Raw genomic sequence first — 25,927 nt, 5'->3', positions numbered from 1 at the left:
TCTGTCTATTTGACATTAGTTTCTGATAGAGGTGTGTTAAAATCTGCAATGCTGAATGTCAATATACTATTTCCTGGCAACTCTGTCAGCTTTTTATAAATGTTGAAACTGTATTTTAGTGTCTACAGTCCATTATTTTATATCTTGTTTGTGGACTGTTCCTTTTTTTTTCTTTTAACAAGTAAGAAATATCTTCCTATAATTTGATGCTTTTTGCTTGAAATTATCTTTTTTGGGGGGCTCCTTCTTAAAAAAAATATAAATTCAGTTAATTAACATAGAGTATAGTATTAGTTTCAGAGGTAGAGTTCAGTGATTCATTAGTCATGTACAACACCCAGTGCTCATTCCATCACGTGCCCTCCTTAATGCCCATCACCCAGTTACCCCACCCACCAACCCCCTCCCCTCCAGCAACCCTGTTTGTTTCCTATAGTTGAGTCTCTTATGGTTTGTCTCCCTCTCTGTTTTCATCTTATTTTATTTTTCCCAGGTTTGTTTCTTTTAGGAATCAGAATCATGCTGTATGTATTGTTCTTTGAAGTGCTTGTTGATGTTCTCAGCCTAGCACACTCCTTTTACCCATTATATATTCCACAGAATTAGTGTCACTATTCGGGATGCTTCATTCTCCTGTTCTAATCAAGCCCAGTTTTGTGCACAGACTCGAGCACAGGGTTGGAATCTGGGGGGCAGACTGTCAGTTTGAGCCGCTGGCAATCTGAGGTGAAGGTGTGTTGACTTGGCATTGAGCAGGAGGCAGGTGGCAGGAAATTATCTTTTGATGGATATTAATGTTGTCATATCAGTTTTTTTTTTCTTCGTGAGTATCTGCATATATTTTTCCCCATATTTTTTTTTACCCCCTTCAGTATCATTTTGAAGACAGCAGAAAGTAAGCAGAATAATCTGAGTGCCTCTCTGGCTTTGTAGATTAATTTATGTTCATTATGATTGCTTATGTATTTTATTTTATATTTCCTATCTACTATGTTTTCCCTTTGCTTCTTTTTATCTCCTTTCCTGCCTTCTACTGAATCGAGTAAATATATTTTTAAAATTACCTATTTTTTCAGGGGCGCCTGACTGGCTCAATAGGAAGAACATGTGACTCCTGATTTCAGGTTTATGAGTTCGAGCCCCATGTTGGGTATAGAGATTATTTAAATAAGTAAGTAAACTTCAAAAATTTTTTAAAAAATTACCAATTTTTCCACTACTGACTTAGGAATTGTATCTTCTATTTCTATATTCCTCTTTAGTGGTCATTCCTACATTCAACAAAGTTATTTAAATGTTATTTTTTCAGTTTATAAACTTAATCAGTATCCTCTCTACTTAAAATAAGGACCTCACCATGCTTTTATATATATAACACATTGTTGTCGCTGGAGTTTTAGATCTAGTTTTTTACACATAAAAGAAAAAATATTGGGTTTATCACCATATTTTACTATCTCTGCTTCTAGTATTCCACTGTTTTCTTGCATGTACTTCTCTTTTTGCTTTTTCCCTTTGGTTCTTTCACTAGCAAGAGTTTGGGGGTTGTGGGGCGCCTGGGTGGCTCAGTGGGTTAAGCCGCTGCCTTCGGCTCGGGTCATGATCTCAGGGTCCTGGGATCGAGTCCCGCATCGGGCTCTCTGCTCGGCAGGGAGCCTGCTTCCCTCTCTCTCTCTCTCTGCCTGCCTCTCCATCTACTTGTGATTTCTCTCTGTCAAATAAATAAATAAAATCTTAAAAAAAAAAAAAAAAGAGTTTGGGGGTTGAGAAGTTAGCCCCTGTGTATCTGCAAATGCTTTTGTTTCATTCTTTTTTTTTTTTTTAAAGATTTTATTTATTCATTTGACAGACAAAGATCACAAGTAGGCAGAGAGGCAGGCAGAGAGAGAGGAGGAAGCAGGCTCCCCACTGAGCAGAGAGCCGGACTTGGGGCTCGATCCCAGGACCCTGGGATCATGACCCGAGCTGAAGGCAGAGGCTTTAACCCACTGAGCCACCCAGGCGCCCCTGTTTCATTCTTGTACACACAAAGCACTGCACAGAACTGTAGGTTTATAATTGTCTTTCCACAGTACTTTGAGGATATTGTCTACTGCAGCCAGAGCCTAATGCCGATTTTGTAGATACATTATCTGTATTTTTTCTTTGCATTTAAAATTTTTTCTCAGAGCACCTGGATGGCTCAGTTAGTTGGGTGTCTGACTACTGGTTTCCACTCAGGTCATGATCTTGGGATCACAGGATCAAGCCCCATGTCAGGCTCCAAGCACAGAGCCTGCTTCGGATTCTTTCTCTCCCTTCTCCTCTGCCCCGCCCTTTGCTCACGCTCTCTCTCTCTCTCTAATAAATAAATAAAATCTTAAAAAAATTTTTTCTCTATATCATTAATATCCTACAATTTCATTATGGAAATGATTAACAGCCATGGGTTTATTTATTGTGCTTTATGGATGAGGTTTTTCTATTCTGAGGACTCCTGCCTTCATGGATTAATACTCTACTGCAATCTTTATTATTATCCCCTCTTTTTCATTCCCTCTCTCTGCTTCTTTGGCCTCCTGGCAGACGTGAGCTTGAGCTCCTCAGGCTGTGTTCTGTGTCCCACTTCTCTGCCATCTCCATGCTGCACTGAGATGTTTTCTCCACCCTATTTCCAGTTCACTGGTTTTTCTCTGAAGCTGGAAGCAGTATGCTGTGCAAGTCTCTTTCTTCTGTCACCTCATTAGATATTGTTTTCATTTAAATATTACATTTTCACTTCCAAGACCTCGAAGTGGTTCTTTCTCATACCTTTCTGTTCTTCTTCCTTTTTTTAAAAAACGATTTCTTTTTTTTTCTTCCCATTTGTCAGAAAGGGAGAGCGAGCACAAGCAGGGGAAGCAGCAGGCAGAGGGAGTGGCAGGCTCCCCGCTGAGCAAAGAGACTGATGTGGGACTCATCCCAGGACCCTGGGATCATGAGTTGAGCCAAAGACAGACGATTAACCAACTGAGCCACCTAGGCATCCTGCTTTCTGTTCTTGTTTTATTACCTGTTATTCTTGTTTTGTGGGATCTAACTTCTTTTGTATGTTGAGAATTTTATTTTAAAACCCTCTTTAGACTGTTCTATTACCTTTTCTCTCAGGTATCAATTCTCTCATTTGTTGGGTTTCCTGACTGCTTTTCATGGTCTTAAATTTTATGAATTCTTTATAGGATTTTGAGGACTCAATTTCTATGACAGTGTTAAAATATGAGTATCTGTCTCTACAGGGTGGTTTCAAGTTGCCTCATCTTAGACCTGGTAAGATGCTGGCCTTGAACCCCATCTTAAGTTGACAGCTATGGTTCTGTCTTGAGTGGGTCCTTGTGCTTGCAGCCTCTGGCTGTCCTTTCTAATTTCTGGCCAGGTGCAAGCGCTGTATTTCTATAATGCTACTGGGATGAGCTGAACTAACCCAGCCCACATTTGCAGGTAGCATAGTGTGTTCCTGGTTCATGTTCTGAGTAGGCAGAATCTTTACAAAAAAACCCTGACCCAATTGCCTATATCCATTTATAGCTCCCCTCCCACAGTGGCTTTTCTCTCCATTATTGGCCCAAAGAGACTTTCCATCTTGTTTTTAAGTATGATTGTGTACTTTTAAAAATCTTTAAAAAATATTTACCCACTACTTCTTAATTTTGTAATGAGAGGAACAGGATTCAGTGTCCTTACTTTGCCATCCTGACGTGGAAGTCCTAGGAGTAGCTTTTAGTTTTGAAATAATAACAGTTCAATTCTCCTAATCTCACCAGTCTATAAACATTAGCAAATATATCCAGGGTTTGAACTTAAAATCAACTGTAGTGGAGGAACATTCTGATTACTTCTAAGTAGTTTGGATTAAAATATGTAACAGATAGATTGAAAGACCAGAAATGGAGGGAAGATGATTTTAAAAAGTAAGAAACTTGGGACAGCAGCAGACTTAATTGTAGACCTTGTGTATAAACTCTACTATAAATGGAATCAGACTGAGCAAAAGAAGAGGGTGCTTCCCATGACCTTGGGCCAGCACTGCCGCCAGCAGAGTCTTGTCATAAGCACCACCTGCACTCCAGCACCTGGAAGACAGCCATCAGCGCAGTGGAAAGAATGCCGATCTGGGAATTCAGAACTGTTCTAGCTCATTCTCTGCCACTAAGCTATTGTACAGCATAGGTTAAGCCATGATCCCTTTTGGGGTTCCAGGCATTTTATCTGTAAAATAAGGGAGCTGAGCTAGAAGAGCTTCTAAAGTACCTTCCAGAAATAATTTTCTGTGATCTCAACAGTTTGGTACTTCATAAGTATGCCCAATCTTCCATTCTTTGGTTTGCTGAGTCAATAACTTGCCAGGTAAAGGAAGAAAACCATGCATTTCTGAACCCAGTCTTCAAAAACTGAAACTTATGATCACCAGAGGTATGGCTTTTTTTGATCACCACTCTGCAATGGAACAGCCTACTGGTGCCTGATGACTGTATGAAGTTTCTGTGTGGGTGTAGACACAATCTAAGTTTTAAATAGAGAAAAGCAAACCAAGCCAGACCAAAACAAAACCCCTACACAGTCTCAGACACCACAGAGGAAACAGGTCTTTTCTACAAACATATCTGTCACTAATAGTTGAGAAGACAATGAAAAATCATACACTGAGCACATCAAAGTGCAGAGAGTGGCAAAAGTAGGCATCCTGCTGCAGTCACAGGACGTGAGGGGTCTGACTGTGCTCACTGTAAAGTCTGCACCATGATAGAGTTCATGTAGGGGAAAGAATGAGGAAGGAAAGAATAAAGTTGAAGTTCTACTGAAAAGAAGGAAGAGTGAATTAAAAATCTAAAAATTCAGTTAAGGTGGCAAGGAAAACTCAATCATCTTAGAGCTTCTTAGCACCTGGACTAAGTCACAGTGTGAATTTCTATGAACTGTTTAATTTCACCACATTGCACTAAAAGTGACAGAGATTCCAACTGCATAGATGAGAAGATGGAGAATTAGCATGTGACCAGCCCCACTCCCAAGCAGTCTTCAGACAACATTCTAAAGACACTTACGAAACAAACAAACAAACAAAAAACCCAGAACCCAACGTTCACTGAAAGGAACCTTACCATCCACATGCTACGTGTGGGGCACAGTACTCTGCAGCTACACAGCTATGTGTGGACACAGACTGTATTAGGGGCGGGATGGGTGCCCAGGAGACTTCTGACTCCGCTATCCAGCACGTGTACTCCATCAGAAACACACAACCCATTACCAGAGACAGAAAAAGTGCTCTTACAAAATTCCCACTTGGTTCAGTCTTCACTTTCAGGCAAGCCATCACTTTATGGAAGTTTGTGTGGCCAAAGCATTTAAGGAAAAAAAAATATATATATATAAGTAGCACAGGAGCATTAAAGAAAAATAGAAAAAAGCCAGTCATATTTAGTCTCACCTTAGAAACACTATCATTGGTAACACTCTGGAGACTCTCCCCCCTGGTCCTTTTACCTGGACCTGGGTGTCCTCTATCCCTTCACAGTTGTACTCCTATTACATACATAATTGTACATCTAGTTCATATAGTAATATTTTATCATAAGCATTTATCGAGGTTATTACACTATCTTTGTAACTCAATTTTAAATGGCTGCCTCATACTCTAATCTGTTCCAAGGAAACACCCGTAAATGGCTAGTAGTCAGGGAACAGGAAAGCAAACTATGATTCATAGTATTCCCTTGCATGGGTGAATCATAGTTTACTTAACTGTTGCCAGAATACTGGACAGTTAGGTTGTTTCCAATTCTTCCACCATCACGAACAGCTAAATGGACTCAATCTGTTTTGTTCAATAGTACCTCCCAAACAGTGTTTCACATAATAGGTACTCAAGTATTTATTGAATGAATAAACGTTTATAGAGCTACATTCATATAATATACAGAAAAATCTCTGTATATAAAGAATATATATACAGAAAATCTCTGTATATAAAGCTTCCCAACTTTCCTAGATTTAGGACTGTGTCTTAGAGAAAGATTCCCGTAAGTGGAAATTCTGTATCAAATTGGGGCTTTTCATAGTCTGACAGTTTGCTTTCCAAAAAGGAAGTATTAACTTGCATTCTCAACAGTAAAATACACGGAGGCCCATTTCACTATACTCATGTAAACTGGGCATTATCTTTTTAAAACTTTGCGTATTTTGGTTAGTGGGAAAAAAAAAAAGCCCTACTTACAATACTAATTTACAGTTTTGAATACTAGTGAGGTTATGTACTTTCTCTTATAGATGTTCACCACTGTCCATCTTGAAATAGTTTTCTAATAATCTTTACTATCTAAATCAAATTTATTCCTTAAGCTCAGTGGTAGGCTGCAATTAAAAAAAGACATTTTTAGGGAGCAAATTCTGGAAGAAACTTTAAGAGACTAACCTAAATGCATAGCTGGGAGTAGCTTATTCATACTTAGGCATTATTATTACACTGCAATGTGCTTTTATTAATTGTCAAGTTGGAAGCGAGAAGTCTCAGTTCTTGACCTTTCCCTAACACTTATCTGCTATACAGCTCTGTTTTTTTTTTTTTTTTAAAGATTTTATTTATTTACTTGAGAGAGAGACAGTGAGAGAGAGCATGAATGAGGAGAAGGTCAGAGAGAGAAGCAGACTCCCCATGGAGCTGGGAGCCCGATGCGGGACTCGATCCCAGGACTCCAGGATCATGACCTGAGCCGAAGGCAGTCGTCCAACCAACTGAGCCACCCAGGCGTCCCGGTATACAGCTGTTTTATTTGTGTCATTTTTCCGGGGTGATGATACAGCTGAGGAGGGGCCATGCTGGGAGGAAAAGGTTCCCATATAATTCTTCTGGAATTTGTCTTTCAGGAAGCCATTCTAGATTAATCCAGAACCTCTCAGGATTGTTTTCCACAACTGCACTCTATTGAACTTCTTTAGCTATGATAATCTTGGGGTGGCTTAGCAGAACTTTGTCAATCCTGAATTAGGCTTTCTGTCTAATCCTCAATTAGGTGCTCTGTAAACAAGTGAAACACAAAAAAGGTAAGATGGTCAGAAAAAACATGGTAGGTCTGGACAACATGATCAGTAATGAGAACCTGACAGTGACTGATAATTGCATCTCACTAGCTAATCCTTTCATAATTGCCAGCATAACATGGAAAATGCTCCTCTGGGGTAGAGGAATATTTGCTTTTCATTCCTTCAAAATATGCTTGCAGGAGCAGGCAAGAATGTTGGCCTACCTACCATCTGTTCTCAAAAAGGAGAGGGAGCAGAAATGTGGAATAAGGACTGTTAAGAGGAAGCCCAATTCAGAGTAAAGCATGAAATCGGACAGTCACCACAATCTGCCAAATGATATGGTGATTAGATGTGTTTGAACTCTTTAAGTCTTGACAAAGTCTTTCTCTCTCCCTCTTTCCCTCCCTCCCTCCCTCTCTTTTTTCTTTCCTTCTTTCCTTCTTTCAGAGCAAACCATCTTGGAGCTTCGCCTACAGAGCAAATGGCTGCTAACAAGATGCTATGAACCCCCAGGAAGCTCACTGAGATCATTATTGTGGACAGTCACAAAGAGAAGAGGCCACTAATTCAGCGTCACCCAGACCACCACACTGCTCTCACAGCAGCAAGATCTTCTTATTGCCAAATCCACTCAGACTCTATGTGGATTATAGAATCAAACTGGATATGATTACAGAGGGCTGTGGTAGCTACAGTTTGTCTTTCCAGCAATTTATCCCTTTCTTTTCTTTTGGTAACAGGATCCTTTTAGCCTGTGGGGAGCCATACACATAGCTGACCTTCTCCTAACCCTCCCCTTGCAACAAGGGGTAGCTCCTGCTGCTACTTCCTCATTATCACAACCATCACTACCACTGTCATCATCATTACCACCACAATGGTAGTTACCATTTACTGAGCACTTCCCATGTCCAGTAAGGTAAGCTTTATCTGTATTATCTCATTTAAAGGAATGACCTATGTGATAGCTACTGTTATTTCTTACATGTTAGAGTTCTAAGAAACTGAGGCACAGAAGGAGTATGTACTTTGCCCAAGGTTGCACAGTAAGTAGCAGAGCAGGGATCTGAACTCAAATTCCTTGGTTCCAAAGTGCTGGCTCTTAACCACTATGCTTCACTGCCCTTCTGTCTAATCTCTGGCTACAGAAATAGGCTCAGGAGGTTCAACTGACCCAGACAGGGTCAATGGGATAGACAGACACTAAGACAGAGACAAAATTCTTCCTCTTGTGGTCTACACAGAGGAGGCTGCAGAGCTCCGATGACCAAGTTTTAGCCTCCTGAATTTAGCTATGCCTGATACCAGCCTGGATCAATGTGCAGATTTCTCAGTTACATGAGCCTTCTGCCTGAGCTACATGAAATTACATTTCAGTCACCTCGAGTCCTTGAAACTTTTCACTCCCTTTTTGGACGGGACATACTCTTCCCTGACTCTTTAGCTTCTTCTCTGACCATTTCCACCCTGATCTCTTTCATGGGCACCTCTCCTCCTCGGCTTATCCCTTAAGGTGTGGCCCAGCCTCTGTCCTAATCTGCCTGTTCTTCCTTTTCTCTCAGCAGTGATCCTCCTCGGCGCCCCACAATCATTTTGAGGCCTCCCCTGGGGAATGTGCTCCTTTTGCCCATCCTGCTTCAGAACCATTGTGATGCTGAACCAGTTACCCAAATGAGTGCATCCCTTACAACAATGGGGAAGAAAAAAAGTTGAGAAGCAACTGTCCTACAAGTTATTCTTGGAAAATATCACTCTCTTCAGAGTTCAAAACTATTACCAGCAGGCTGATACCTCTAACTCTTTATTTCTAGCCCCCAAACCTCCCACAGTTCAGGCCTCTCTCACTGCCGATAGGATATTTAATTTCATAAGTCCGATAGGTACCTCAAAGTCAGCATGTCCAAAAGCAAACACATTATCTTCATCACAAACATGTTCTTCCTCCTGAATTCCCAATCTCATTAATGGCATATGATCCATGCAGCCATCAAAGTTAGAAATATGAATGTCATCAACTGGACTGTTCTACAAATCTTCATAGAAGACATACCTAAATACTAGATATTCTGCTACATCCTGTGTAGCGAAAACAACGAACAAGAAACAGACCTCGCTTTTAAGGATTTTAGTTTAACTGGTGAATACCACACAGCAATAATTACCACTATATATTAAAGATTAATTCAAGATACTGAGGAGAACCTAATCTACTCTAAGGAGGGGTCAAAGGAAGCTTCTTGGAGGCCCTAGTTGGGGCCTAATCTAAGTCATAAATGGGTGTTAAAAAAGGGAGTGGGCAGAGGAATAGGCAGTAAAGTAGGAGGAAGAGCATTCCAGGAAACGGGAATGAAGTGTGAAAGCTCAAAAATATGGGGCGGGGCGGGGGGAAGACTGATGAAGTACTATTAAACTCGCAGCTTTCGTTAATTAAAAACTTGCTAAAGCTAGGCACTATTTAAAGTGAAATACATTATTATTGCTGTCCTTACATCAAGCCTACAAGATAGGAATAACAATCCCATTTTTACAGTCAATTAAAGCACTTTTAGAATTCAGAGAGGTTAAATTACTTTTCTGAGACCATACAGCTAAAAAGAGATGGAACTTGCTTTGGCCCTAGGTTTTCTGGCTCCAAAGCCAATAGTTTCTACCGATCCATGTATCTTCTCAACCACTCTAGACTCTTCTTCTTCTTCTTCTTTTTTTTTTTTTTTTTAAGATTTTGTTTATTTGTCAGAGAGAGAGAGAGGGAGAAAGAGTGAGCACAGGCAGACAGAGAGGCAGGCAGAGGCAGAGGGAGAAGCAGGCTCCCTGCCGAGCAAGGAGCCCGATGTGGGACTCAATCCCAGGACGCTGGGATGATGACCTGAGCCGAAGGCAGCTGCTTAACAAACTGAGCCACCCAGGCGTCCCCTAGACCCTTCTTTATGTTCACTGTCCACATCCAGTAAAATATCAAATCCTGTTGAGTTTTCATATTTCTTAAGTTCCTCCCATTCAAACCACACTTAATATTAGAAATCTTGTTCATTACCTTTCATTTAGATACAAATAGACTCTAATTGTTCTCTAGATATTAAAAAAAAAACAACTGTGTGTGTGTGTGTGTTGCATATTACATAAAGTCAGATCAGAACTACTTCATTTTCTCCATTTGAGATCCACCAACTTACCCGTATAAGTTCTGTTCCACAGAAGAACTATTCCTGCTTCTGTCTAGAGCTGGCCCTGGGGTCTTCTAGGGCGTGGTCATGGACGCCTTTGTCCTCTTTATGTTCTTTTCCTGAGAGATCTCACCCAGTTCACCATCTCTGAGTATCATCTTTAAGACAATGACTTCCAAATAGCTTCATCTCCAGCTCTAATATCTCCCATGATCACCAGATTCCTATATTCAACTGCCTATGCAGTATCTCAACTTGTCTGTCTGATAGGAATACCACCTGCCCCATTAAAATACGAGTATTATGAGTCTGGCAGGATAATTGTCTACCTTATACATTTCTGTATCCTTAATGCATAATACTTAACACATACTAGGTAACCAATAACCATTTCTTTATTGAATAAAGGCATGCTGCTATGTGAGCCAAAGACTTCCTGAATGGGACTGAACTGTCCTAGGGGGCCTTTAAGAATTTGATTCTTTGCGGGTTAAATGGACATTTTTGGAGTAGAGGTAGGAGTACAGATTGGCTCTAAGTCCCCTCAGTGCGCCATAGTTAATCCTACTTTTTAATAATGACCTGGGAGATTAGCAATCTCTAAATATTATACCTGTAGGAAGAGTGTCAAATCTGCCTGTTAAGAATCACCTAGGCGACTTCTATTATAATACAGATTCCCAGGCTTTCCATCCTCCACCACCATCTCCCCTCCTAATTCAGAACCTCAATGGGGAGAGGCCTAAAATTCTGTATTATAAACAAATGGCCCCCATGATTCTTTCTGACAAGTCTGAGGAAGACGACTAGAGAAGCTTCATAATTATGTAATTATTGAAAATGGCTCAGCTTGCTGGGTAGCAGTATCCAAATTTGCCCTTAGTGCTAAGTCGAACACACCCAAAATGATTTATAAGTTGCCCAAACACTATTTCCTTAGGTTTATTTGAGAACCCGAGGTCACCAGTGACTGCAAAGACTTCTTAGACAACATGTCATATATTAGGCAGAACTTTATTCTATAGAAAGGATCTGGTTTCATTTACTTGGCACAAAATTCATTGTGCCAACCCATCGCTGATTCCCATATGTGATATGAGTCTTTACTGTGACATATCACTGTCAGCTCTCATCACTTTTTTCCTTAAATCTGTTCAATAACCAGAATTTTAGCTTCTCTTTCCAAAAATCCATTGCTCTTAATGATCATTTCAGTAAGTGCAAGGTCAAAGCTTTAAAGAGTTCTGTCATCCCCTTTGTAAATCTCCCCCAAATTCTTCCAAAGTTAACAAGGCAAAAACAAAAAAAGAATAAAAAAAACCACCCAAAACTAATATACTCCATAACCTACTCCTGACTAAGGAATTCAAATGACAACCAGCAATTAAAGTGAATGACAGGTATCCTTCCAAGAATCTGTGAGCCTTAAAGGCAAACTTATTTATGGCCATAGCCTAAAAAAAGCAGAATTTCTCAAGTGTTAAGTGATCGTATATCACCGAACTGTAATTTTAGCTAACCTCAAAGTCAGGTCTTTGGGAGGTAAAAAGGGATAGGATCAGATGAAAAAAAGCAGATAGGGACATATTAGGAGAATTTCAGACTTTGTCCTTAAAAGGTAATGAACTACCAGATGGCAGCTACACTTGTGGTAAGCCCAGTAAACCTGCAGACTTGCTGAGTCACTATGTTGTACACCTGAAACCAATGTAACACTGTGTGTCAACTATGCTTCATTAAAAAGGTAAATGTTTAAGAAAGAAAAAAGGTACAGAACGAAGAGAACAGGGAAACTACACTTAAAATGACATGGAAGAAATTCTCCCTCTTTTACTCCTTCATTCAGGAATTGTTAGAGCTTGTTTTCTGCGGCGTGACCAAAACTGATGCTTTCTAAGCGCAGAAAAACAGCATGTCTCACTCCACATGATTCCCCTTGCCCTACAAAGTGTCAATGATACTAAAGAATCAGAGGAATTGGAAAAATGCTGAATTACCAGAAAAGCGCTTGGAGGAGAACAAACTGACATTTGGAGCCACGTTTACATCAGCAAACATTTCTGAATCTGTAGCCAAGAGCAGAGGCTGGCAAACTGTGGCCTGGGCCGTAAGCCAAAGCCAGCCCACCAACTTGCTTTAATAAGTAAAGTTTTATTAGAACATAGCCACTCCATTTGTTGACATACTGTCTATGGCTACTCTCCCACTATAACAGCAGAGTTGAGTAGTTGCAACCGACTATATGGACCAAAGAGTAGAAAATATTACAATCAGGCTCTTTATATAAAAGGTTTGCTAAGCCCTGACCTAGAAAGTGTAATGTACGCAAGATGAAAACTAGGCTGGCCCTGCTGCTGTTGTCCCTCCCCCAATACACACCACTGGAGAACAGACATGGACATCTGCCCTCCCTATGGACCTCAAGAAGGGGGTGTTGACCCTCCACAAGAGCCAGCAAGCAGCTCTACTAGACACCTGAAGAAATAAGAAACTAAGAATTCAGTACCATAGATAGCCCATGACTCACCAACTTGGTATACCACTTTTCAAAGTCACCCAACAGCTAAGTAATTTTAGTTTGAGCTATAAACTTGCCCATGTTTTTTTAATTGAGGTGTATATGATACACATTATATTAGTTTCACGTGTACAACACGATCATTAGATATTTGTATATATTTCAAAATAAACACAATAAGTCTAATTAAAATCCCTTACCATAGTTACAGAACTTTTTTTCTTACCATAAGAACTTTTTTTTAATTATAATAACTTTTAAGATTTATTCTCTTAGCAACCTTCAACCATGAAACACAGCATTTTATTTATTTATTAAAAATTTTATTTTTTTGACAGATCGAAAGTAGGCAGAGAGGCAGGCAGAGAGAGAAGGCCATGGGCGGGGGGAGCAGGCTCCCTGCTAAGCAGAGAGCGGGGCTTGATCCCAGGACCCTTGGATCATGACCTGAGCTGAAGGCAGAGGCTCAACCCACTGAGCCACCCATGTGCCCCATGAAACACAGCATTTTATTTTATTATTTATTTTTAAAAGATTTTATTTATTTATTTGACAGATAGATCACAAGTAGGCAGAGAGGCAGGCAGAGAGAGAGAGAGAGAGAGAGGAGGAAGCAGGCTCCCCGCCGAGCAGAGACTGATGCGGGGCTCGATCCCAGGAGTCCGAGATCATGACCTGAGCCGAAGGCAGTGGCTTTAACCCACTGAGCCACCTAGGCGCCCCACAGAGCATTTTAAACGATAGTTGCCATACTGTTTGTTAAGTCCTCATGACTTATGCCAATGGGTTTTAAAAATGTCCCCTCTTTTCTTCTCAGTAGTCAGTAACATTGGTATAGTTTAAGGTGTTAAGAGTTCAGGGCATAAAAAACATTTTTAAAGCAATGAAAAGCCAAGTATTTTCAAAAGCACATACTGGTAAGTCATACCTGTATGAACATTGTCTTGAAAAATCATATTTGGATATAAAACTTTGGATTTTCTATGAAAAAAAGTCATGTCACTAAATGGCTGCTGACTCTTGAACTTGTTTCATCGAAGACTGAGATGGTAGAGACAAAATTAAGACTGGTAGACTGTAAGCATTTATCTTTAGGTTTTCACCCCAACTATCCTACCTTTTAGCTCGTACATGAATTATAGCTTTAAAAGCAACATCTGTTAGCGCCTTGAGGGCAACATTCCTGCTGGGGCAAATCTATAAACACTCCATTTGCTGAAAAAGAGCTGTAAATCCCACACTAAGCTTTTTACCTCAATCATGGGGCCAGAACTCTGACATTAGCTAAGCCTAAGCCATGGTTAAAACTCTCTAGCCATGCTATCAACAGAAGAAATGAATACTTTCATAACTAAGGTAACTCTTAGATTCCAACTGAAAGAGAAACAATGATTCCAGGAGGCTCTCTGTAATCAAAGCCATCACAGGACTGACTACTTTGATAAAAGAGTTGGACCCAAGTGCTTTGAAGACAATGCCATGAGATTGTCATCATGGTAATGATGGGGTCCCAGGAATGCTCAGGTTGGAAATGATCCTTTTTCTTAAAAATGTCCTTAGTCAATCTTGAATATGTTTAACAAAACAAAATAAAACAACTTGGGGAAAATACCAGCAGAAAACTTACCAGAATGTTAAACAGTAATTTCCTTTCAGTGGTATAACTTTGGACTATTCAGTGGTATAACTATTTTCTTGTTCTTTACCGTACAAAGAACAAGAAAATACAAATATTTTCTGACAGCCTCTCCCCATCTTTATTATCCTGAACTCACAGATACAAAACTTAGCCCAAATCATTTAAAAAAAACAACAATAGACTATGAAGAGAAACAAAAATTTATAGTGAAATATTTATTTCAATGTATATACTCTTGGGCTAATAGTACTAGAAAGTATAATGAAGTAATCAGAGGCTTGGACCCCTTACAGATAGCCGTGAAGAACAAAGTCAGATGCAGATGTGTTTTATAACAATGCCATTATACAAATGGCAGTGCTATCAGGAATGAGTAAGACTAAAACTACAGTTTTTCCTCCGTTCAGATGGTGGTTGAATTTTTAGATTCCCTCTGCCATAAAATGTGAATTTCTTCATAAAATCAAGTTTGGTTTTATACTCAGATAACAGATTTCATCTCTGACTGTCCAGGAAGGTAGTCAAAAGTCAAGCAAGCTACAGGGACAACTGTCATACAGGACATAGGAGGACATCTAGCATCTCTGGCCTCTGTCCACTGAATGCATGTAGACCATCCCCCCATCACTGTGACCCATCAAGTATGCCAATGAATGTTTATAACCTCTAGAAATGCTCATGCTGCTGCTTTTGAGAACCCTGCGTTACACTTTCCTATACTTAGTATATTTTCTATAATGACATATATTGACTTTATAGCCATAAAAAAAGTTTCAGTAGAGTTTCAAGCTCATCAGTGTCTCTCCAACAAAAAGACAGAAGGTCACAGGTGACTAACACAAAGCAATACCTTGAAGGCAGTGGGAAGCAGAAGAAAGAAATTGGAAGAAAAGCAAAAGGTCAAGAGGTTAACTGTACTTTCTTACTAGTTGATAAACCCTCCACATCTTTGGATAAGAAGTGTGAGCAGGGCCCAAACAGATACCTCGAAGGTCAGTTTATTCTATCTCAAAAACAATTTCTGACTAGAGCAGAATTCACTGATGTAATGGGACAATGGGTCCAAAAATTACAGGGTCTCAAAGGAATACATGTGAGCTTTGATTACTGAGATTTCCTTGGCAACAGCACGACCTAAAATTAATAGAGGCCTTAAAAGGAAGATGCCAAAAGAAACTTTGCTGGTTTATATAGCTTGGGCTAGAGCAAGGCACAGTATGACCCATATATAGAAAATCACAACATCTGCAGTATTTTAAGAAACTATAGTCGCAAAGCAAGAGCAAATGTACAGTGAAAGGAAAGATCCTTCCAGGCTAATGTGGAGTCAACCACTAGAGAAGATTCTTTACTGCACACTGGATAGAAGGCAGCCTCCCCCACACAGCGTTGGTTGGCTGCCAAGTCTCAATCTTCATCTCCTTCCTTGGGACTGCCCATTGTCATCAATTGGTCAAATCCAGGACGGCTTGCTTTTCTTCATGTGAATGCTAGCCTGCTCCCACAGGACTGTTTATAACAGCCATCACTTATTAAATCTACCCTTCTTTTTAATATCCTTATAAGCATTTTTATGTAACTAAATTTCTCAGACTTCTCAAAACCCTTTCAATTTGGGGACAAACTACTCCGTTCTCTTCGTGTTTTGTTTTGTTTTGTTTTTTTCCTTATCTGGTTAAAGATAAAGAGGCAGAGGGAGGAAAATCTGTATTTTCTTATCCTTTCACTTGATTAAAAGAAAGAAAGTCTTGCTTTAAAAAACACACACACAAGACTGTGGCTGTTACATGGTATACTGTGAAAAATACGACTTTCCTACATAAATAACTAACCCTGCTAGCTCTGATGGCTCACCTACACTGTCTTTAAACTTAGTCAAACTGCTGTTCCATCTCGACAGTGCCGTCTTGTCCGGGACATACCTTACCATATTAGGTAATCAAGCCCCAGAGAGAGAGGAAAGCAAAACAGTTCTAGGATTTTACCTAAAAGGAGAATGGCCAGGATACTGCCCCGTGGTGGAGAGCAGACAGAAAATCGCTGGATGCCCTCCAGCAGATTAAGGGGCTTCACAAGATTAAGTAATAAGATTTTAAAAATACTGCTTGAGAGAGGGGAAAAGACCCAGCAAATAGCCAGAAGCAAAGCTGTGGAAAAAAACAGAGCAAATAGGCAAAGGCGCTATTATTTACTCAAAGAAAGAGTGTGTGCTGGCGGGGGAGGGTGGAGTATGGGAAGAGAGTAAACATCTATAAAACTAGAACTGTTGGAGTAATACCGGCAGAGAAAGATAAATGGGAGGGGTAACTGAGGCACAGAAATGAAAGCCTGCTTGATTGACAGAGAAATCTGCAGGAACTTGACTTGATCAGGTACTCAGAGAGTTCCCAGCTAAACTGGGAACATTTAGTTCTTCTTTGTTTTATTTAATTTAATTTATTTATTTGACAGAGAGAGAGAGAGAGAGAAAGATCACAAGTAGGCAGAGAGGCAGGTAGAGGGGGAAGGGGAGGTAGGCTCCCTGCCCAGCAGAGAGCCTGATGCGGAGCTAGATCCCAGAACCCTGAGATGAAGGCAGAGGCCATGACCTGAGCTGAAGGCAGAGGCTTACTTAACCCACTGAGCCACCCAGGCGTCCCAATGTTTAGTTCTTCTTTCTTCCCTTTCTACTCATTACTTGTTTCTCCTACTCCAGCAACCCCCTCGAAAACTTCTTTCTCAAAATTCATCAGGTACATTCTCAGGGCACGGACATATACTGGAGTCAGAAAGGAGCCTGGTTACTTCCCTGACTCTCCAAAGAACCCATTCTTTAGGGATAAATGAATATATAACTTCCAGATCACATGACTCTAAGGTCAAGGAAAGTATTCCCAAAGTCTTATACTCACGCAGATTTACGAACCTACAGTTTGGAAGATAGCATGAATGAATCTCAATCATCTCTAACTATTTAATGTATTTCTTCATTTTCACTTTACAACTTTAAGAGGTAGCTACTATGATTATCCCTACTGTACAGATGAGGAAACTGAAGCATGTGAGTTTCAACTTATCCAAAGCAGTTATGTGGCCCAGGGAGTCCATCTAGATCATGGGTCTGCACTCTTAACTAGTAGGGGATACATAACAGACATAAAAATACACCTGAGGGCAGTACCACAGCCATGGACTAGGAACCCAGCTATGTGATCCTGGCAAGTTACTTAATCTCTCTGGGCTTCAGTGGCTATCTTTAAAATGAGAAGTTTAACTACTTACTAGAAGTGTAAGTCTCTTTCAGTTCTAAAATTCACTCTGTAATTTCTATTCTATATATCACAGAGCTAACTCAGAATTTAGCTTATGATACCACTCAGAAATAAGTTTTTCAAAGAAAGTCTCTTATTCTTAAATGGAATGGAAGTGCTAGTTATTCAAAGATGTAATAAAGCTAAGGGAGGTTAAGTAAAGCAAAGGAGACCAAAAGCTGAGTCTTCTTAAAAGATCACCTGCAATATGGTTATCAATAGAATTCTTCTAATTTAACCAAAAACAGTCATATTCTCAGAGTGAAGTGCTAGGATTCATCAGTTTCCTCTGTGGTTCTTCCTCTTCTCACTTTGAATTTTGGAGTGCCCCAGGGCACTTTGGATTTTCTTTGGATTTCTCTGTCAACTCTCATTCTCTTGGTGATCTCATTCAATCTCATGGTTTTAAATACAATCTACATATTTGCTGACATTCAAGTTTGTATGTCCAGTCTGGACCGCTCACCTGAACTCCAGACTCCAAACACTAAGTCTCTTCTTGACATTTCCAAGTGGATGTCAATTAGACATACTAAATTTAACACTCCTAAAAGCCAAACTATAGGCTTGCTCTTCCCCCACTAAATTATTCCTTCCACAGTCTTCTCCATCTCAGTTATGAAAACTCTATACTTTCAGTTGCTTTGGCTAAAAGCTTCAGTGTCAACCTTGATCACTACACCTCCCCACAACCCCAGGCTTTTTTTCACTCTATACCCAATCTAGCAGCAAATTCTATTCATTCTAATTTCAAACTATATCCTGATTCTGAAAACTGCTCAGTATCTTTAGTACCCACTATCACTTTGGTCCAAACCGCCATCACTTTTCCCCTGGATAATTATATGCAGCCTCCTGATGTCCCTGCTTCCACCCAAACCCCATTAGAGGGCATCCTCAAAACAGCAGGCAGAGTAACTCCTTAAAATATAAGTATCATCATGTCACTCTTCTGCTCAAAACTCTACAATGGCTACCCACTCACTCAGATCAAAAGCCAGAGCCCTTAAAATGACTTATCAGTCTATGTCATTTGGGCCCTTTTGCTCATTCTGCTCTGCCACATCGTTCTTTTCACCTGTCCTCAAGCACATCAGGCACACTTCCGCCTCAATCTTTGTAAGTGCTATTCCCCCTGGCTAGCTCCAGAGTTTCAGATGATGTTCAGTCTAGGTCCAGATGATGCTTTCATTTGACCACCCTACTTAAAATTCTCATGTCAACTTCCTATCCCACTCAGGCATTTCTGATTCCTGCCTATTCTACGTGGGTTTACCAAAAACACTTACTACCTTTTCACCTACTACTTACTTCACACCTTTATTTATTGTAGATTTCCTCCACTAGAATGTATAATCCATAAGAGCAGGACTTTTCATTCATTGTTGCATCTCCAGTATCTAAAAAATTGCCTGATTATAACATGTTACTTAAAAGTACTTGCTCAGTGAATAAATGAGAAGAAGGTTATAAAGGGAGAAGGCAGGACAAAATGGGAAATGCATTTAGTGACTTCTGGTAGTAGAGACATTTCTGAGGCCAAGTGGCTCCCAAGGCAAGTTTCATTTTCTGTTAAAACTTAGTTCAAAACCAAGCTTTGGCAGCAAGTCTCTGTATGGTTTCTCTTTTATGTAATATGAAAATCTTACATTTAATAGCTTGGTTCTTTTGGAGCAATTTCCCAACACATCTATCGACTAGCAGGTCACCATTTATCTTTTTTTTTTTTTTTTTTAAAGGTTTGCTTATTTATTTGACAGAGAGAGAGAGAGAGATCACAAGTAGGCAGAGAGGCAGGCAGAGAGAGAGGAGTCAGGGGAAGGAGGCTCCCCGCTGAGCAGAGAGTCCAATACAGGGCTGGATCCCTGGACCCTGGGATCATGACCTGAGCCGAAAGCAGAGGCTTAACCCACTGAGCCACCCAGGCGACCCAGGCCACCATTTTTATAAGACAGATATCTTAATGTTCATGAATTAGTAATTCCTTAACAATATCTCCTTTACCAACGCATTGTGAGGGGTGATTAGCAATCAAGATCTACTGGTTCCATTCTGGACTGGAAAAATGACATTGCTAATTTTGAGGTGAGGTGTCAGTGAATTTGTTCGGATGGAGTGCTACCTGATTGGCCTAAAGCCAACAGGATGGAGGGAGGGCGTGGACGGGAGGGAAGCATTTTGTATGGAAATTCTTACTATGTCAAGGACAACAGAAGAATGCTGCTATTCTACCTACCGACTGAATCTTGATACTCAGAGGAGGCTTTTCAGTTGTCCTTCAGGAAGACATTCCTTCACTTAAGGAAGCAAGAAGCTACTAGCAAGTCAATTTGAACACATAATCTGTTGAGTAAAAAACCAAATGGATCAACAGGGAATGCAGAAGGATATAAGCCCTGATTGCAGGTCTGTTTCACTTAGGTCGAATAAAAAGATTCCCTCATGTGGGGCACAGGGTAATCAACTAGCAGAGCTTTCAAGTCCGTGAACACTTCTTAACTTCCCTGGGCCTCAGTTTTCTTAACTGTAAATGAAGTCCCTAACCCAGGTTATCTCTCTAAATTCCCAAAAGTTGGGAGGCAAGTAACTTTAATACACTGAGCTGGGTTCTTTAACAATTCCTTTAAAACTAAAGAATCTGTCTTCTGTTCAAATTTTTTAGGGCACTACTCTTGTTCTCCAGCATCTTTTCTGTTGACTACTTACGCCCTCTAGTGACACACTTAATTATACAACAGAACTGGCTAGGGAAACTGTTCCAGAGAAGTAAAAGGGGGAAAACAGCAAGAACGCAGTAGATAAAATCAGTGTTAAGCAAAAGAGAAGCAGGCCAAAGATGTAGGTAACAAAACAAAACAAAACAACAACAAAAAAAACAAAACCAAAACAAACAGCTGGAAGGAAATCAAATGGCTATCACTTTCTACAGTGTGGCTATGACTGTGCCGTCTAGAACAAACACTGTAAAGGAATTACCTCTAGTAATTACTTACAGTGAAGAAAACAAACATGCTCCTGAACATAAAAGTTTTTTCAGGTATGACTGGAATACTCTTCTTCCTCACATTAAGATCTGGATACAGTCTCTTTTTCATTTAGCAAGATAAAAGATTTATTAAGACTTCTGGGGGCGCCTGGGTGGCTCAGTGGGTTAAAGTCTCTGCCTTTGGCTCAGGTCATGATCCCAGGGTCCAGGGATCCAGCCCTGCATCGGGGGTCTTTGCTCAGCAGGGAGCCTCCTGCCCCCCACTCTCTGTCTGCCTCTTCTGCCTACTTGTGATCTCTGTCAAATAAATAAATAAAATCTTAAAAAAAAAAAAAGACTTCTGGGAAGTCTCTATTACATACCTAATATGGATAATTAACAGATGTGCTTTGAACACACCTGTCAAGGAGGTGCTAAGACATCAAATTATATATTGTCAGTCTCACCTGTTCATGGATTTACCAATGGAGATGGGTTCTGACTAAAATCATGGAGTGTGTTGGGCTTAAGCGAAGTCCTCAGCCTTCTAAGTATCATTCCTTGGTGTCACCACCATAGAAATGCACGAATGGTCTTTCTCCTACCACACAATTGAAAACAAACACCAGGGTCCTTCCTGGCAATAAATGATATGTGTATATAAATGCTGATGACATTTTTCTAGCACAGGTACACATAAAGAAGAAATGGATTTCAATGATACCAACAGAGATTTAGATTAAACAACAGAGAAGTTTTCTTAACCATGTTGTTGTTACTGATAGATGGGCGTGAGGGCAAAGAATCTTCTTATGAAATCATTTAAGAGAAGGAAACAAAATCTGTACTTATTTGGAGTCATTTTAATTCTAACTCTAACTGGAACATAAGATAGGGATGATAACCACTAAAGTTTCCTTTCTACTCTTAAAATGAAATATGACTGTATGATTCCTATATATTTAGTTCAAAAACAGGCAGTATTAATCCATGGTGACAGAAATCAGAAGAATGGCTGCCTCTTGGGACAGGGAAGGGGGCATGAGGGAACTTTTCAAGGTGATGGAAAAATTTTATATCTTGATTTGAGTGGTGTTCACACTGGTGTATACAGTTGTCAAAATTCATCAAATCGTACACCAAAGATCTGTGCAGTTTATAGACTGTAAATTATATTTCAAAAAACATATATGCCAGAGTCTTGGGAAGAGTTAATTTTAAAAATACTGACACTACTCTTTAACAACAGGCTAAGAAAGAGAAGGGAGCTGTCATGACCTCAATAGCAATATATAGTCTTACTGAACCAAAAACCAAGAAAAGAAAGAACTGGCCTGGCTTCTCAGTAGTATCCACGCTCATTAGCTAACAGTGCCAATTCAACAGAATGCCCCCTCCTCGGGCTGGCTCAGTTCTGCTGCCCGATGGAAGGACATGGAGGAGGGGGAGAAAGACTGGTCCTAAGAGATCACTGATTGTCTTGTAGTACAACCGCACCTTATGCGGCCTGGTGTGTTGGTCTGTGGGTCCACAGGATAATGGCATCATGCCTGCTCGTGTTAGAAGAGAGTACTTGCGAGAAAAACAGGTGTTTTTTGGCTTTTTGTTTTCCCTCTTCAGTTAAATTACCTTCTAGAGATAACAGACTGTTCATTCTTCTCTTAAGATTCTTGTTGGAGTCCACTTGACACATGGCAGACACTAATAGATGCCTCAAGCAATTGAATGAGTGAAATGTTTTTCAGTCTGACAAATGACTTTCACATCAAATCTCAATAGTCTGTTCTTCCTCCAATCAGAAAAATTTTTCTATAATTTTCATTCAAGGCCTGAGATGAAATTCTCTGGGAAGCACTGCATCAAGAACATTCTAGCTTTCCTAACCTGTGCGCTATGTCAGGATTTTCCCATGCCAAGTGGTTTGGAAAGGTGGAGTCACAGATTTTCACTGACGAAAGACATTCTGTCACAACAAAGCCATTCTTGTTGTCATTCCCTTTATGGATTTAATGGCCCCTATAACTCTCTAGGAATTACAGTCCATTTTAGTGCTCTGTAATTTATTATTCAGATTCTCTCTTTAGGTATTTTATAATTCCCCAAAGCAACTTCCCTACATTCACTCTTTATGTCTCCAAAAGCCCATTCCAGCTCAGTGAAGAACTGAAGAGCTGCTGTTATTTATGCAAGTGTAGGAACGTCTTTGTGGTACTTCGACCGACACAGCTCCTCTTTGTGAGTCCACCTGGCTTTAACCAAGGGTGGGCAGTTCTCACCTATGTCACCACTAGTCATCTAGGCATTGCTTTCTTGGAAGGCCGTACTGATTGCTTTGCATCTTGACTAAAATACAGGCAGGTCAATGACATAATGCAGTATTTCTATTTTCTCTGCTAAGAATGCATTAGTTGTTGATTTTCAGTATGGTTTATCAAATACATTCCTTTTTTTTTTTTTTAAGTGGGTGCCACACTGGGTGTGAAACCCACTTAAGATTCTCTCTCCCTTGCCGTCTGCCCAGTCCCCATCTTTTAAAAAAATAAAATAAATAAAAAAAAAAAATAAAAGAGTTGGACACTTAGCCAACTGAGTCACCCAGATGCCCCTCAAATATATTCTAAGAACCTACTTTCAGCTAACTGCAGAATATAAAAAGGCCATCTTTTTACATAATTTCCAGTAGAAACGTACATGTAAGTCTCAATTCATGTAGTCAAAACCAAATTCATTCTTCCCTCAAAAACAGTACTGATAAGGAAACCACTAACTTTCTGTCATTTTTGAGTGGCTTTCAGGAACCTGGAATGTCAGGAAAGCTGGGCCCAGGCTATCCACTACAGAGAGAAGTTGGATGCCAGGCCTGAGTTGTATAAGAGTCAAGGGTTTAACCTCATTTCAAAGTCAAATATAAGTGACTTTTGGATTGTGCGATGTTTACATTCTTCACATGTATGTAAGTATAAATCCATTAAAGAAATAGTATCAGTCTTCACTTTTCTTCCAAAGACTTCAAAGTACTTTCTACAATTCAGTACCGTACTCAAAAGAGAGAAAAAGCAGACAGATCCTAGATCCTAGACAGCTCCTAGAACTGTATTGGGGATCAGCAGAAGACATAGAGAAGTGCAGGAAACCTGCTCAAGAGCACCTGAGACCATGTACCGCCAACTAACACCTGCCCCATCTCTCAGAGCAATGTCTATCTCCAAATCCTCCTGTAACTCAAATCTGCATAGGGCCTGCTCTTTTCTCTCAAAATTGTATGCACGTGAGAGAGGCTGAACCGAAAGGGACATGCCTCACTGGCTTGCCACTTACCAGTGCTGTTTTTACCTCTTCGGACACGCCAGCTTCATCCCCCTGAAAAGGGAAGAGGGAGAAAAACAAGAAGACCATGGTTATAGACCTCCTTGAAAGCAACAAGGTCAGCTCCCATCCATTATGCATCTCGGCATTTCCAACACAGGCAGTGAGAACTGACTGCCAAGTGATGCTCTGTTACTGCTGTTTTTAACAGCCACCAGAGGCAGACAGAGCAGGAACATCACCTGTCATCAAAAACACCACATAGGCCACAGCAGGAAAAGGGGTATCTTTAGAAAAGACAGAACTTTATTTCATCTCTGTCAATAGTTAGTAGTCTATCGGGGCCTATAAACATGAGATACTTTTATCTTAAAGAATAGATTCTAAAAGATGACTATTACTGTTTCCTTCCTTGTCTCCCTGAAGGTTTCATCTAGTTTTCAAATGAGTCATTGGTAAGCAGGGACATCTTGATTCTTGGTCACTTCCTTTTAAAAAATGCCAATAACAAAGTTGAGTGAAACGGCACAGAGTAAGAGGGTAAATGAAAGTACTGAATGTGCCTGCAGTTAGTAGGCACCAGTGCACCTGCCTTTATTTTAAAGTTGAAGTTAATCTGTTTTATATGTATTTTTTTCTTTTTTCCTCTAAAAGAGTAAAATTGGGTCAGATGAACTTGTGTTACTAAGATTTTAGTAACACAAATCCTTGAAATTCTTGTAATGCTCCTAAAATAGTTCATTAGAACCTCTGGTTATATGGGAAAATACTATTGTCTAACTATATGATTTTCTGGGACTACTAGGGAGAATTGCTAATATTTGACAAGCTTATTCCCTTGTTATATTTGCTTACATAGTTGTTATAGATTTCTGGTCATTTCATTCATCACCTATTATTTACTGAGTGTCTACTTTGTGCCTGGCACAGTTCTAGGCACTGGGTATCCAGCTAAGAATATATGAAAGGAGTCCCACTCCAGGGTAGTCTTTCTTCTCTTTCCTCAGTAATATTTCTTGATCATCTGCAAGATTCATCGGACCACATGGGACCCTCAAACAGAGGATGGTGATGTGATATGTCCCATCCCGGACCAATCTACTTACATCCTTTGTCCAGAAATTGATGCCCGTGCCTCGCCGTCGTTCCTTGGCCCGCCTCCTCTCACGGATGGACAGTCTATTAGAGGACTGATCATCCACATCCGCTTCTTCACTCTCTGGCCAGAGAGAAAACAAAATGTGATCTCAAGAAGTGGGGGCATGTACATGAGTGGGGGTCGCATATTCTGAAGCTCTACAAACCATTTTTGTCCATTTCCTTTGCAACTGCAGTGTTTGTGGTGGTCTCCGAACTCTCAGAGTCAGGGACTGAAGATCTGCTTGTCCGTGGCAGATGGGAACTGGTGTAGAGAGACGGCCTTGATGCAGAAGGAGACACTGGTGTTGAGGGTTTGTCTGGCTGAGCCGGATACCTCAGGCGACGATAGACAGGCTGGAAATAATCCATAGGCTGAGATGTTAGAGGTCAAATCCAACCAAATGATAAGGATAGCAGGCTTATAACAATGGGCTTTTCCTATACCAAGAGGCTTATTAATAGTAGATGCTCAGTAAATAGCTACTGAACTGAACTAAAGTTAGTTAATTAGCCAGAAAGGAAACAGCTTCTAGATTCCTATCTGATAACATCATCATGTTGACAGCAGCCCAGGAAAAATTTCGAAAAATTTCCCTAAATTGACCAAAGGGTACTCTGTAGCATTAACCTTGTTAATAAAAATTCCTTTCATTTTGGAATGAAAATAAGAAAGATGATGATCTGTTTAAGATGGAGCGCTGAAAAGCAAAGTTTACAGAGAAAAATAAAAAGCAGCTTGGGAATATGAAGAAATAAGACAGTAATCCGAGAATAGCTACCAAGTCTGAGCAGTGTACCAATTTCTGAATACTCTACAAGCCTGCCATAACCAGGCTTATTAAAACTTAAAAAAAATTCCTGGGT

At 40.2% G+C, this 25,927-nt stretch overlaps 1 protein-coding gene across 5 annotated transcripts in view; it reads right to left on the bottom strand.

The window, feature by feature from the left end:
* Positions 1-25,927, bottom strand: part of PPP1R12B (protein phosphatase 1 regulatory subunit 12B) — a 215,933-nt gene that overhangs the window by 63,864 nt on the left and 126,142 nt on the right. For 4 of the 5 annotated variants that reach the window (XM_059413108.1, XM_059413106.1, XM_059413107.1 and 1 more), the window contains 3 exons: positions 25,228-25,417; positions 25,030-25,142; positions 23,936-23,977 (listed from right to left, as the gene is read on the bottom strand). In XM_059413108.1, the coding sequence (XP_059269091.1) occupies positions 23,936-23,977; positions 25,030-25,142; positions 25,228-25,417 (345 nt within the window). Of the gene's footprint in view, positions 1-6,363; positions 7,034-23,935; positions 23,978-25,029; positions 25,143-25,227; positions 25,418-25,927 lie in introns of those variants that run through there. The other variant, XM_059413110.1, reaches the window with a different exon arrangement.

This window comes from Mustela nigripes, chromosome 10 (assembly GCF_022355385.1).
Source record: "Mustela nigripes isolate SB6536 chromosome 10, MUSNIG.SB6536, whole genome shotgun sequence".
In the NCBI taxonomy this organism is placed as follows: Eukaryota; Metazoa; Chordata; class Mammalia; order Carnivora; family Mustelidae; genus Mustela; species Mustela nigripes.
This window is presented reverse-complemented; position numbering and strand designations above follow the sequence as displayed.